Source organism: Oncorhynchus nerka, linkage group LG7 (genome assembly GCF_034236695.1).
Source record: "Oncorhynchus nerka isolate Pitt River linkage group LG7, Oner_Uvic_2.0, whole genome shotgun sequence".
NCBI lineage: Eukaryota > Metazoa > Chordata > Actinopteri > Salmoniformes > Salmonidae > Oncorhynchus > Oncorhynchus nerka.
The window spans coordinates 49248987-49262848 of record NC_088402.1 but is presented as its reverse complement, the minus strand read 5'-3'; the positions used below and the strand labels follow the sequence as shown (position 1 = coordinate 49262848).

General features: G+C 42.5%; 1 protein-coding gene across 1 annotated transcript; it reads right to left on the bottom strand.

Moving 5' to 3' along the window:
• Positions 1 to 11273: 11273 nt before the first annotated feature.
• Positions 11274 to 13834, bottom strand: LOC115131837 (odorant receptor 131-2-like). The gene has a single exon (XM_029663866.2). It carries the CDS (start codon positions 12827 to 12829, stop codon positions 11897 to 11899), a length of 933 nt encoding a protein of 310 aa, XP_029519726.1. The 5' UTR covers positions 12830 to 13834; the 3' UTR covers positions 11274 to 11896.
• Between the last annotated feature and the right edge of the window lie 28 nt (positions 13835 to 13862).

Genomic DNA, 13862 nt, shown 5'->3' with positions numbered 1-13862 from the left:
AGATGACAAGTGCCTGGATTAGGACCTGCGCTGCTTCCTGTGTGAGGCAGGGTCGTACTCTGCGGATGTTGTAGAGCATGAACCTACAAGAACGGGCCACCGCCTTGATGTTAGTTGAGAACGACAGGGTGTTGTCCAGGATCACGCCAAGGTTCTTAGCGCTCTGGGAGGAGGACACAATGGAGTTGTCAACCGTGATGGCGAGATCATGGAACGGGCAGTCCTTCCCCGGGAGGAAGAGCAGCTCCGTCTTGCCGAGGTTCAGCTTGAGGTGGTGATCCGTCATCCACACTGATATGTCTGCCAGACATGCAGAGATGCGATTCGCCACCTGGTCATGATCCTATCTGTTATAGGCCTATTTCTATTTTGCCCTGTTTATCAAACATTTTCATCAAACATTTTGCTCTGTTTATCAAAAAGTTGTCAATAATCAACTGACTGGCTTTCTTGATGTCTATAGTTTTCTCTCTGGTATGCAATCTGGTTTCCGCTCAGGTTACGGATGTGTCACTGCAACCTTAAAGGTCCTCAATGATGTCACCATTGCCCTTGATTCTAAGCAATGGTTGTGCTGCTCTTTTTATTAACTTGGCCAAAGCTTTTGATACGGTAGACCATTCCATACTTGTGGGCTGGCTAAGGAGTATTGGTGTCTCTGAAGGGTCTTTGGCCTGGTATGCTAACTACCTCTGAAAGAGTGCAGTGTATAAAGTCAGAACATCTGCTGTCTCAGCCACTGCCTGTCACCAAGGGTGTACCCCAAGGCTCAATCCTAGGCCCCACGCTCTTCTCAATTTACATCAACAACATAGCTCAGGCAGTAGGAAGCTCTCATCTATTTATATGCAGATTATTGGTCTACACGGACAAGTTTTGGCCTGGTTTAGATCTTATCTGTCGGAAAGATATCAGTTTGTCTCTGTGAATGGTTTGTCCTCTGACAAATCAACTGTAAATTTCGGTGTTCCTCAAGGTTCCGTTTTAGGACCACCATTGTTTTCACTATATATTTTACCTCTTGGGGATGTCATTCGAAAACATAATGTTAACTTTCACTGCTATGCGGATGACACACAGCTGTACATTTCAATGAAACATGGTGAAGCCCCAAAATTGCCCTTGCTAGAAGCATGTGTTTCAGACACAAGGAAGTGGATGGCTGCAAACTTTCTACTTTTAAATTCGGACAAAACAGAGATGCTTGTTCTAGGTCCCAAGAAACAAAGATACCTTCCGTTGAATCTGACAATTAATCTTAATGGTTGTACAGTCGTCTCAAATAAAACTGTGAAGGACCTTGGCGTTACTCTGGACCCTGATCTCTCTTTTGAAGAACATATCAAGACCATTTCAAGGACAGCTTTTTTCCATCTACGTAACATTGCAAAAATCAGAAACTTTCTGTCCAAAAATGATGCATAAAAATTAATCCATGCTTTTGTCACTTCTAGGTTAGACTACTGCAATGCTCTACTTTCCGGCTACCCGGATAAAGCACTAAATAAACTTCAGTTAGTGCTAAATACGGCTGCTAGAATCCTGACTAGAACCAAAAAATTTGATCATATTACTCCAGTGCTAGCCTCCCTACACTGGCTTCCTGTCTGATTTCAAGGTTTCACTGCTAAGCTACAAAGCATTACATGGGCTTGCTCCTACCTATCTCTGATTTGGTCCTGCCGTACATACCTACATGTACACTACGGTCACAAGACGCAGGCCTCCTAATTGTCCCTAGAATTTCTAAGCAAACAGCTGGAGGCAGGGCTTTCTCCTATAGAGCTCCATTTTTATGGAACAGTCTGCCTACCCATGTCAGAGACGCAAACTCAGTCTCAACCTTTAAGTCTTTACTGAAGACTCATCTCTTCAGTGGGTCATATGATTGAGTGTAGTCTGGCCCAGGAGTGGGAAGGTGAACGGAAAGGCTCTGGAGCAACGAACCGCCCTTGCTGTCTCTGCCTGGCCGGTTCCCCTCTTTCCACTGGGATTCTCTGACTCTAACCCTATTACAGGGGCTGAGTCACTGGCTTACTGGGGCTCTCTCATGCCGTCCCTGGATCCTAGGACCATGCCCCAGGACTACCTGACATGATGACTCCATGCTGTCCCCAGTCCACCTGGCCGTGCTGCTGCTCCAGTTTCAACTGTTCTGCCTTATTATTATTCGACCATGCTGGTCATTTATGAAAATTTGAACATCTTGGCCATGTTCTGTTATAATCTCCACCCGGCACAGCCAGAAGAGGACTGGCCACCCCACAGCCTGGTTCCTCTCTAGGTTTCTTCCTAGGTTTTGGCCTTTCTAGGGAGTTTTTCCTAGCCACAGTGCTTCTACACCTGCATTGCTTGCTGTTTGGGGTTTTAGGCTGGGTTTCTGTACAGCACTTTGAGATATCAGCTGATGTACGAAGGGCTATATAAATAAATTTGATTTGATAGTGTTACACCCAGTTGGCCTCTCCCTGGATTTTGTGTTAAACTCTCTACAACAAAGCTTTCTTAGTTTCCAACAATCTTTCTCTGCCGTTAACCTTGTCCTGAACACCTCCAAAATGAAGGTAATGTGGTTTGGTAAAGAGAATGCTCCTCTCCCCACAGATGTGTTTACTTCTTCTGAGGCTTTAGAGCTTGAGGTAGTCAGTCACCTCATACAAGTACTTGGGAGTATGGCTAGACGGTACACTGTTCTCTCAGCACATATCAAAGCTGCAGGCTAAAGTTAAATCTAGACTTGTTTTCCTCTATCTAAGACTCCTGAACAGGTAATCAAATGGCTACCCGGACTATTTGCACCCCCCCCAAAACCTATTTTACGCTGCTGCTACTCTGTTTATCATATATGCATAGTCACTACCTCAATTGGGCTGACCAACCAGTGCTCCCGCACATTGGCTAACCGAGCTATCTGCATTGTGTCCTGCCACCAACCACCCGCCAACCCCTCTTTTACGCTACTGCTACTCTCTGTTCATCATATATGCAAAGTCACTTTAACCATATCTACATGTACATACTAACTCAATCAGCCTGACTAACCGGTGTCTGTATGTAGCCTCTCTACTTTTATAGCCTCGCTACTGGATATTGCCTCGCTACTGGATATAGCCTTTTTACTGTTTTATTTATTTACTTACCTATTGTTCACCTAATACATTTTTTGCATTATTGGTTAGAGCCTGTAAGTAATCATTTCACTGTATTGTCTACACCTGTTGTATTCGGCGCACGTGAAATAAACCTTGATTTGAAAAACCATCAAGCGCTATGATGAAACTGGCTCTCATGAGAAACGCTACAGGAAATGAAATCTGTCCTTTGGCCTGAGTCCAAATTTGAGATTTTTGGGTCCAACTGCCGTGTCTTTTTGAGATGCAGAGTAGGTGAACGGATGACCTCCGCATGTGTGGTTCCCACAATGAAGCATGGAGGAGGAGGTGTGATGGTGTGGGGGTGCTTTGCTGGTGACACTGTTTGATTTATTTAGAATTCAAGGCACACTTAACCAGCATGGCTACCACCGCATTCTGCAGTGATACGCCACCCTATCTGGTTTGTGCTTAGTGGGACTATCATTTGTTTTTCAAGAGGACAATGACCCAACACACCTCCAGGCGGTGTAAGGGCTATTTGACCAATAAGGTGAGTGATTGAGTGCTCAGCATATGTGGGAACTCCTTCAAGACTGTTGGAAAAGCATTCCAGGTGAAGCTGGTTGAGCAAATACCAAGAGTGTGCAAAGATATCAAGGAAAAGGGTGGCTACTATGAGGTTTCTGTGTTATGCACTATAACCCGTTACCATATATGTGATTGAATATTATCTGCTGTTGGCTTGTGTGGATGTATGTATGTGTTATGCAACATAGCTGACTTGAAACATTAACAGTTTCAAGGCCATGGGCCTTTCTCATGATGGAAAAATACAGAAGACAGGAACTGTTCAATGAATTGGGGGGGAGCATTCAGAGCGGGGTGTTGCGAGAACAAGCGGTCTTTTGAAAGATAACAGGAGCCAGGTGTGAGATAACGGTATCGAGCATGAGCACATGGATGTTCTTCACAGCAACAGTTACATCTATCAACAGAAGCGCCAAGAGTCGGGGACCCGCCTGAGCGCCTGCAATAGACTGAGCAAGTTTAAACAACGCCCAGTCTCTACTCTGACAGGCCGGCTCGGAAGCCGGAACTACTACTGTCATCAGGGTATATTATAATATCTTTGTCAGGAACAAGTCAGTTCTCTGTTTGCCCTGCGAGGTGGGACAGAGAGCCCGTATATACGAAAATTGCATTTACCACTTATTGCTTAGCTAATAAAAAATACATAGTATACAATCGGTGACTCATTGTCATATTTATCCTGATACCAGATTCGAATTTACGCAACTCTAACATGGTGACACCGACGTGATCTGGTAAAAGGACATCGCTGGACATTGGTGTGCCAGCCGATTGGCCAGTACTGTCGTCTCACAAATCCTGACCGGTCAACTAAAAAGGGTAAGCAGACACCTGTTGTGAAAAACTAAAGTTCTGCACATTGGAGTTATCCAAATTTAGTTTTGTGAGACACCTGTTTGATGTAAGTTACTAAATTTAAACTATTATGATGTGTGAGATTGGAAAAAATACATAGTATAAAATCGGTGACTCATTGTTATATTTATCCTGATACCAGATTCGAATTTACGCAACTCTAACACTACTTTGAAGAATCTAAAATACATTTAGATTTGTTTAACACTTTTTTGGTTACTACATGATTCCATAGTTTTGATGTCTTCACTATTATTCTATAATGTAGAAAATGGTAAAAAAATAAATAAAATAAAAACCCTTGAATGAGTAGGTGTGTCCAAACTTTTGACTGGTACCGTATATATGATTTGTATTTTTTTGTATAAGATTCAAACAGGTGAGGAGACTGGGGAGGGGGGACTCTTATGACATTGCCAGCAGTAAGATTTGAGTTCGACTTCCAAAAAGACAAGGAATTTAGCTTTCAAATGTCACTTTCCCACCAAACTCACTGGAAACAACCACTGAGTTAAATAGGTTAATGAAGTAGTCTTTGGTGATTTGTGAGGTTCAGACATTGTTGTGTAACATTACTCAAATGTTTATGGAGGGCAGGTGCTAGCATAGACCTCACACAACCAGTTCAGACATAACAGAGTTGCCACACTAGGCTTGATAGGCCATTCTGATCCTCAGCTCGTCAATTCCGTTATGTGCCACAGGTGACACCTCCCCTTCCACCCCCACCCAAGAGACAGACCATGTGTCTCAAGTTCCAGGTCAGATAAACTAACTAGCCTAAATCTGTAAGAGACTTGGTAACGTCATATAAGATAGCAGTCAATGAAATAGTGCAAAACAGTCTCCAACTCAACGTCAGTTTGTATTATGTTGTCTGCCATTTTCAGTCTCTATCTTCTTCACTCTCTCCGTGTTTGCAGGATGGACAGCACTGGTTAATCATACCCATTGTCCTCCCAGTACATAGGGGACCTTCACCTTGATGTCACAGAGGCCATACTCTACCAGAAGTTCTCTCCTGCTGGACCCATCATGTCCATCTTCGTCTGTCGTGTTGTCATCACTCGCAGGTCCCTAGGATAAGCCTACATCAACTTCCAGCAGCCCACTGATGGGAATTTTATTTTTCTATTCAGATTTTTACTACGTATCAATCATGGACAAATAGACATAAGCTGATGGTAACTGACACCATATGAGAGCTTTGTCTGTCTCTAACTAGAGCCACTCCAAAGGTCAACTACATTGAAGTATACATTGATATTTGCTTTGATCAGCTGGATGGCAAGATTAATCCTGCTAATTGATTAATATTCCAATGATAAAACCAATTAAATATATTAGTTTATTCATGGACATTTGTGTGTTGAGCTGATGTTTGATGCAGTGGATGTCTTTACTCTTAATTTTTTTTCTGCGGAATGTGCTCTGGATACAATGAAGGATGAGGTCCTCAAGGGTCGACCTACCAGGGCTACGGAAGTCTGGAGCTGGAAACATTTTTATCAAGAAAATGGACGAGTCCATTGACAACATGAACATGTGTCATATACAGTGGGGCAAAAAAGTATTTAGTCAGCCACCAATTGTGCAAGTTCTCCCACTTAAAAAGATGAGAGGCCTGTAATGTTCATCATAGGTACACTTCAACTAGGACAGACAAAATGAGGGGGGAAAAATCCAGAAAATCACATTGTAGGATTTTTAATGAATTTATTTGCAAATTATGGTGGAAAATAAGTATTTGGTCACCTACAAACAAGCAAGATTTCTGGCTCTCACAGACCTGTAACTTCTTCTTTAATTAAAACCTGTTAGGGAAGTGCTTCCCCTGTGGGAATCGAATTTGCGGAAATTTCAAGTGCACCACGCATAGTTTATGATAAAAATCAAAATTTCATAAAAATTGACATCCAATATACCAAATTAAAGCTACACTCGTTGTGAATCTATCCACCAAGTCAGATTTGTAAAATGCTTTTCGGGGAAAGCATGAGACGCTATTATCTGTACCATGCAGCCTCACATACTGCAACGTCACAAAACGACAGATTTTTCGTTAGCGCTCGCAAACGAAAAGGCTGTAATAAATATAAAACATTCCTTACCTTTGACGAGCTTCATTCTTGGCACTCCTAGATGTCCCATAAACATAATTTAGGGTCTTTTTCGATTAAATCGGTCCATATATAGCCTAGATATCGAGCTAGGAATACCTTGGAATTAGAGGAAAAAATTAGCATTTCATAACGTAACGTCATTTTTTAAAATGCCAAAAGTCGATGATAAACTTTCACAAAACACTTCGAAATACTTTTGTAATGCAACTTTAGGTATTAGTACACGTTAATAAGCGATAAAATACCTCAGGAGGCGGTGTGAAATCGTTAGCTTGTCCGTGGAGAAAAAGATGTTTGGAAATGGTCGTCCCAAAATCTGGGCGGTGCCAGTAGGAAAGTAGTTCCCTTGTTTGGGTTAGACCAAGAATCAATTGCGAAACTAATGACGTAACTCTAGACAGCATGGGGAAGCGGTAGCCAATGAGAACTCGGCTCTATTTAATTCCATTCGCTGTTAACAATTGTCTGTAGTCGCGGAAGGATATATGTTTCCATTTTCAGCGAACAGATTTTCATGCACTTTTCGATGGAACGCTAGTTCTGTAAATGCCACAGGCGTGATTTAAACAGTTTTGGAAAGGTCTGAGTGTTTTCCATCCATACACACTAATCACATGCATATGCTATATTCCTGGCATGAATAGCAGGGCGCTGAAATGTTGCGCAATTTTTACAAAAAAGCTGCGAAAAGTAGCGACTTCCTTATTAAGAGGCTCCTCTGTCCTCCACTCGTTACCTGTATTAATGGCACCTGTTTGAACTTGTTATCAGTCACACTCCAAACTCCACTATGGCCAAGGCCAAGACCAAAGAGCTGTCAAAGGACACCAGAAACAAAATTGTAGACCTGCACCAGGCTGGGAAGACTGAATCTGCAATAGGTAAGCAGCTTGGTTTGAAGAAATCAACTGTGGGAGCAATTATTAGTAAATGGAAGACATACAAGACCACTGATAATCTCCCTCGATCTGGGGCTCCATGCAAGATCTCACCCCGTGGGGTCAAAATGATCACAAGAATGGTGAGCAAAAATCCCAGAACCACACGGGGGGACCTAGTGAATGACCTGCAGAGAACTGGGACCAAAGTAACAAAGCCTACCATCAGTAACACACTACGCCGCCAGGGACTCAAATCCTGCAGTGCCAGACGTGTCCCCCTGCTTAGGCCAGTACATGTCCAGGTCCGTATGAAGTTTGCTAGAGAGCATTTGGATGATCCAGAAGAAGATTGGGAGAATGTCATATGGTCAGATGAAACCAAAATATAACTTTTTGGTATAAAAACTCAACTCGTCGTGTTTGGAGGACAAAGAATGCTGAGTTGCATCCAAAGAACACCATACCTACTGTGAAGCATGGGGGTGGAAACATCATGCTTTGGGGCTGTTTTTCTGCAAAGGGACCAGGACGACTGATCAGAGTAAAGGAAAGAATGAATGGGGCCATGTATAGTGAGATTTTGAGTGAAAACCTCCTTCCATCAGCAAGGGCATTGAAGATGAAACGTGGCTGGGTCTTTCAGCATGACAATGATCCCAAACACACCGCCCGGGCAACGAAGGAGTGGCTTCGTAAGAAGCATTTCAAGGTCCTGGAGTGGCCTAGCCAGTCTCCAGATCTCAACCCCATAGAAAATCTTTGGAGGGAGTTGAAAGTCCGTGTTGCCCAGCAACATCCCCCAAACATCACTGCTCTAGAGGAGATCTGCATGGAGGAATGGGCCAAAATACCAGCAACAGTGTGTGAAAACCTTGTGAAGATGTTTGACCTCTGTCATTGCCAACAAAGGGTATATAACAAAGTATTGAGAAACTTTTGTTATTTACCAAATACTTATTTTCCACCATAATTTGCAAATAAATTCATTAAACATCCTACAATGTGATTTTCTGGATTTTTTTCTCATTTTGTCTGTCATAGTTGAAGTGTACCTATGATGAAAAGATGAGAGACGCCTGTAATTTTCAAGTGGGAGAACTTGCACAATTGGTGGCTGACTAAATACCTTTATCACATTTACAAAAGTATTCAGACCCTTTACTCAGTACTTTGTTGAAGCACCTTTGGCAGCGATTACAGTATTGATTGTTCTTAGGTATGACACTACAAGCTTGGCACACCTGTATTTGGGGAGTTTCTCCCATTCTTCTCTGCAGATCCTCTCAAGCTCTGTCAGGTTGGATGGGGAGCGTTACTGCACAGCTATTTTCAGGTCTCTCCAGAGATGTTCGATCGGGTTCAAGTCCTGGTTCTGGCTGGGTCACTCTAGGACATTCAGAGACATGTCCCGAAGTCTTGGCTGTGTGCTTAGGGTCGTTGTCCTGTTGGAAGGTGAACCTTATTTGGTACCATTCCCCAGAGCTGTGCCTCGACACGATCCCGTTTCTGAGCTCTACGGACAATTCCTTCGACCTCATGGCTTGATTTTTGCTCTGACATGCACTGTCAACTCTGGGACCTTACATACACAGGTGTGTGCCTTTCCAAATCACATCCAATCAATTGAATTTACCGCAGGTGGACTCCAATCAAGTTGTAGATACATCTCAAGGATGATCAATGGAAACAGGATGCACCTGAACTCAATTTCGAATCTCATTGCAATGGGTCTGAATACTTATGTAAATAAGGTATCTGTTTTTATTTTTAATACATTTGCAAAAATGTCAACCTGTTTTCGCTTTGACATGATTGGATATTGTGTGTAGTTTGCTGATGATTTTCTTTTATTTAATCCATTTTAGAATAAGGCTGTAACGTAACAAAATGTAGAAAACATCAAGGGGTCTGAACACTTTTCGAAGGCACTGTATAGGCTTCTTTATGTTCTTGGTATCCCAGGCAGGACCCTCAGTGTACGGTTGATGATGTAAGAAAGGGTCCGGTCTCTTGGATTTGTAAACTATGGAAACCAATACTACCCTGAAGTTGCTCCCTTATGTGTAATCTCTTCATCAACCAGCATGATGTCATTATAATGTGAAAATTGGGAACATGACATTTAAAATTGGGCTTTTTGAGTCGACTTTGACTGCTTTTAGGCAGTTGAGGAGATGAATGGGAAAGAACTCGTTCCTGGTCGAGTTTTGTACGTGAGCCATGCTCAGAAGAGGATTGCGCAACAGGGGGAGCTGAAACGGAAGTTTAAGCTGATGAAACAGGAACGCATCCACCACTATCAGGTACTATGGGGAAATGCACACACCTGTGTCATGAAGAAAAATGTCTTTAACCTAAATTAATTGGAAGAAGTGTTTTGTGTTGATTCAGTGGGTCAATTTGTACATCAAGAACTTGCGAAACTCAGGAAGGAGTTTGCCCCTTACATCACCATCACAGGTGCCAAGGTAGTAATACCCATACTTTATCATAAGTAGCCATCCAATGATGTATCACAAAGGTGAACGAGATGAACGGTGACTGAGATGAACAGCCCCATCATGGCCACCAAGCCGCTGTACATGGCTCTAGCTCAGTGCGAGGAGGGGAGTAACAAGTACATGAAGAGGCTGGGCACCGTCGGGACCATGCCCAGCCCAGTTATCGACTCCTACCAGCAGGCAGGCTACTACATGTCTGCTGTGCCTCAGGTTCGTAGTACAGTTGGAGGGAGGAGGTAATCACTAGATAGCTCACAGGCTTGCTAATTTTGTCTGTTACCTTTAGTCTTTTATCTTAGGACTGGCCTGGAAGAGGCGACTCCGGGATGCTGGTCTTCGTGGCAGAGTTGCAAAGATAAAGCCATATCTGGCCAATAAAAAAAATGATTAAGATGGGCAAAAGAACACAGACAGTGGACAGAGGAACTCTGCCTAGAAGGCCAGCATCTTGGAGTCACCTCTTCACTGTTGACGTTGAGGCTGGTGTTTTGCGGGTACCATTTAATGAAGCTGCCAGTTGAGGACTTGTGAGGTGTCTGTTTCTCAAACTAGACACTCTTAATGTACGTGTCCTCTTGCTCAGTTGTGCACCGGGGCCTCCCACTCCTCTTTCTAGTCTGGTTAGAGCCAGTTTGCACTGTTCTGTGAAGGGAGTAGTATACAGCGTTGTACAAGTTCTTCAGTTTCTTGGCAATTTCTCAGAACAAGAATAGAATGACGAGTTTCAGAAGAAAGTGCTTTGTTTCTAGCCATTTTGAGCCTGTAATCGAACCCACAAATTCTGATGCTCCAGATACTCAGCTAGTCTAAAGGCCAGTTTTATTGCTGCTTTAATTAGCACAACAGTTTATCTGTGCTAACATAATTGCAAAAGTGTTTTCTAATGATCAATTAGTGCCATTGGAACACAGGAGTGATGGATGCTGATAATGGGCCTCTGTACGCATATGTAGATATTTCATTCAAAATCATCTGTTTCCAGCTACAATAGTCTACTCTGTATTTCTGATCAATTTTGTTATTTTAAATGGACCACTTTTTTTGTGCTTTTCTTTCAAAAACCAAGTGACCCCAAACTTTTGAACAGTTGTGCATATGTGAAAATAAAATCATGCTGTTTACAGTGGGTTATGTTTATTCTACCAGTGTTAAAATGTAAGGAAGAGTCATATTTTGTGCTTTAAACCTGTGTATCACGTCTCATTTGTTGTGGATCTGTGGAATGAAATCCCCTTCAATTTCTGTTATAGATCAATGAATAGTTCAAAACAAGTGTGTCAAGTGTGAAATTGTGGTAAGGATTGTGATGCGACTAATTCCTTGGAGAAGTAGTTAATGTTGATAATAGCCTAATACCCCAATGGGATCTTTCAAAGGTGAAAACAAACTAGAGGCAAGAGGGGATCATATTGAGATGGGAATAGTTTCTGAATGTTCCAATAATAACATCATGGAGACATTCAAACGAACCGATAGGTACAGGTACCAATTGAAACACCTTGGCTCATGCTGCATTTAAAAGTAACACATTAATGGTCAGTAACACAATTTAATGAAATGTTCTGTATGTAAGCAATAAGTATTACCTGCTGTCCTTGATAAAGGGCAATACCAGATTACAGAGCAGATGGTTTATTACTTAGGTGTGCAGTATAGCAATAATTGCACATGTTTAAACTCACGACTACATTATTTCACCATTGGCTCTTTCAACTGCAGGTATCATGCAACAAGTGGAGCACTGCACCTGACAACATTCATGTAAGTGCAGTAGAAATAAATGTCTAGTTGCAATGTTGTACATGTTGCACTGGTTTACCCCACTGAATAAGCCCTGAGTGCTTTAGGTTTCAGTTAGGTTTCACCACCGGATTGGTTTTCATACAAAGAAGAGAACCCTTCATGTGCTTCTTAAACTTCTGATCTCGTAGACCGTAGATGAGAGGGCTGAGCAGCTGGGGTAACATGTTAGTTATGATGTTATTGCAGAACAGTATGATGGAGCGGAAGTTGGGGAAGAGGATGATGAGGGTAGTGTCCATGACAGGAGTGACGTAGGATAGCATACAGAGTAGCAGCTGCACCCCATGCAGTAGTATAGTAATCTGGGCTTTTCTGGCTGAAACTGGATCGGAGGTTGCAGCTTTGGCTGAAAGCATCACCCTAAAGTAAGTGTAGATCAATGTGATCCACACAAAGCACATGTAAAGGATATTGGCGGCATAGTTGTTGTTATAATTGTGAACTGAGTCAAAGACATTCTGATGATAGCACATCCTACCGGTAGTGAAAAATGACAAAGGCTTTAAGACAAAGGCGATAATGACATCTATGAACCCAGGGAAGGCCCCTACAACCCAAATACAGGCGATGAGCGCATAGGTCCTACTCACTGTGCAGATCAGAGGGTGCTGTAAAGGATGACAGATGGCTACAAAGCGTTCAATAGACATGATTGCCAAGTTCAGAGGAGCATTCTTATGAGTGTTGCTTCCTATTAGAATCAGAATTATACACACAGACACATTTAGGAAAGGGCAGACATATGACATGACAAGCAAGAGCACAATGAAAGACATCTTGATGCTGTCATTGATGATCAGCTGCATGTACAGGATGTACCTGGCGTCGCTGTGGAAGGTCACATTGGTGAAGAAGGTGTACAACAAGGTCCCATTGATATAGTTAATAACAAGGCCAAACAGAACCACTGCGAGGTTCTTGAACAAAGCCTCCTCAAAGAAGTCTCTTCGCCCACTGGGGGAGGAGAAGTTGCTAGTCATCCCTGTGGCCTCTGGTGAAGAACCAGAGAACCAAACACCAACGATGAACCTGTTACCTCTCTCTCACTGCTACCTCTAAGGTGTGTGAAGAGCAGACACTATCGTAGCGTTGTCTCCAAAACACGATAAAGGAAGATGCATTAAGTACAGATGTGCAATGAAATGAATCAAGAAAAAGATCATGATAAAGAACACATGGCTACTGTTAACCATTGTGGTTCCTTGAAAATGGATGAGAAATGTCTTACCCCTCTTTGAAGGGGGCTGAAGGGTTTCTTATAGTCACTGGTGTAGAAAACAAGTCACCCACTGGTGATAGAACATAAGATGCATACATAGGATGATGTACTCAAGGGTCCCAGCCTAAATGTCAAGAACCAAGGTACAGTAAAGGGACCAACATTTGGGTACGAGTTCATGTTTATTAGTGAAGTCTGCAGGCTCTCAACAGATCACTGCTGACTTGGGACCTGTAGAGTTCTACAGATAAACATCTTATCGTGGGGGCTTAGGGGACCCAGTGACATTTCACATTCTCCTCAGAGTCAATCCCAAGCGACTCCTTAAAATGGTTATTACCAGAATGCATCACTGTCAAGCAAGATGCTGTTGACAAAAGTTAGGAATGATTTGATGCGGGTTTCATAATTGGCATTCATGGGAGTTAGTAGTGCTGTCCTAAGGGATTGAATTGTAAGTTGAGAAAAGTCAAGACTATCTGAAGCACAAAACTTCTAAATCTATTGACCAGTTCTGTACTGCTAAATGTATTGATTTATCAAATCAGTACCATACCCATGGTGTAACTGTGTAGGAATACAATTTCTACAGATGCAGGTTTACTCTATATTTAAACAGTATAATTATAAAGCAGGAGATGGGGTTGCGTAAACACCAACTTAGAGAATAAGACCAGCTGTTGTAAACCAGGTTATGACAAATACATAGGACTTTGGATTGTGTCATCTGGAATGGAGGGCAAAGTCATTAAGATGACAAAAAGAATCACATTGGCCCACCCGAATCAAGTTGA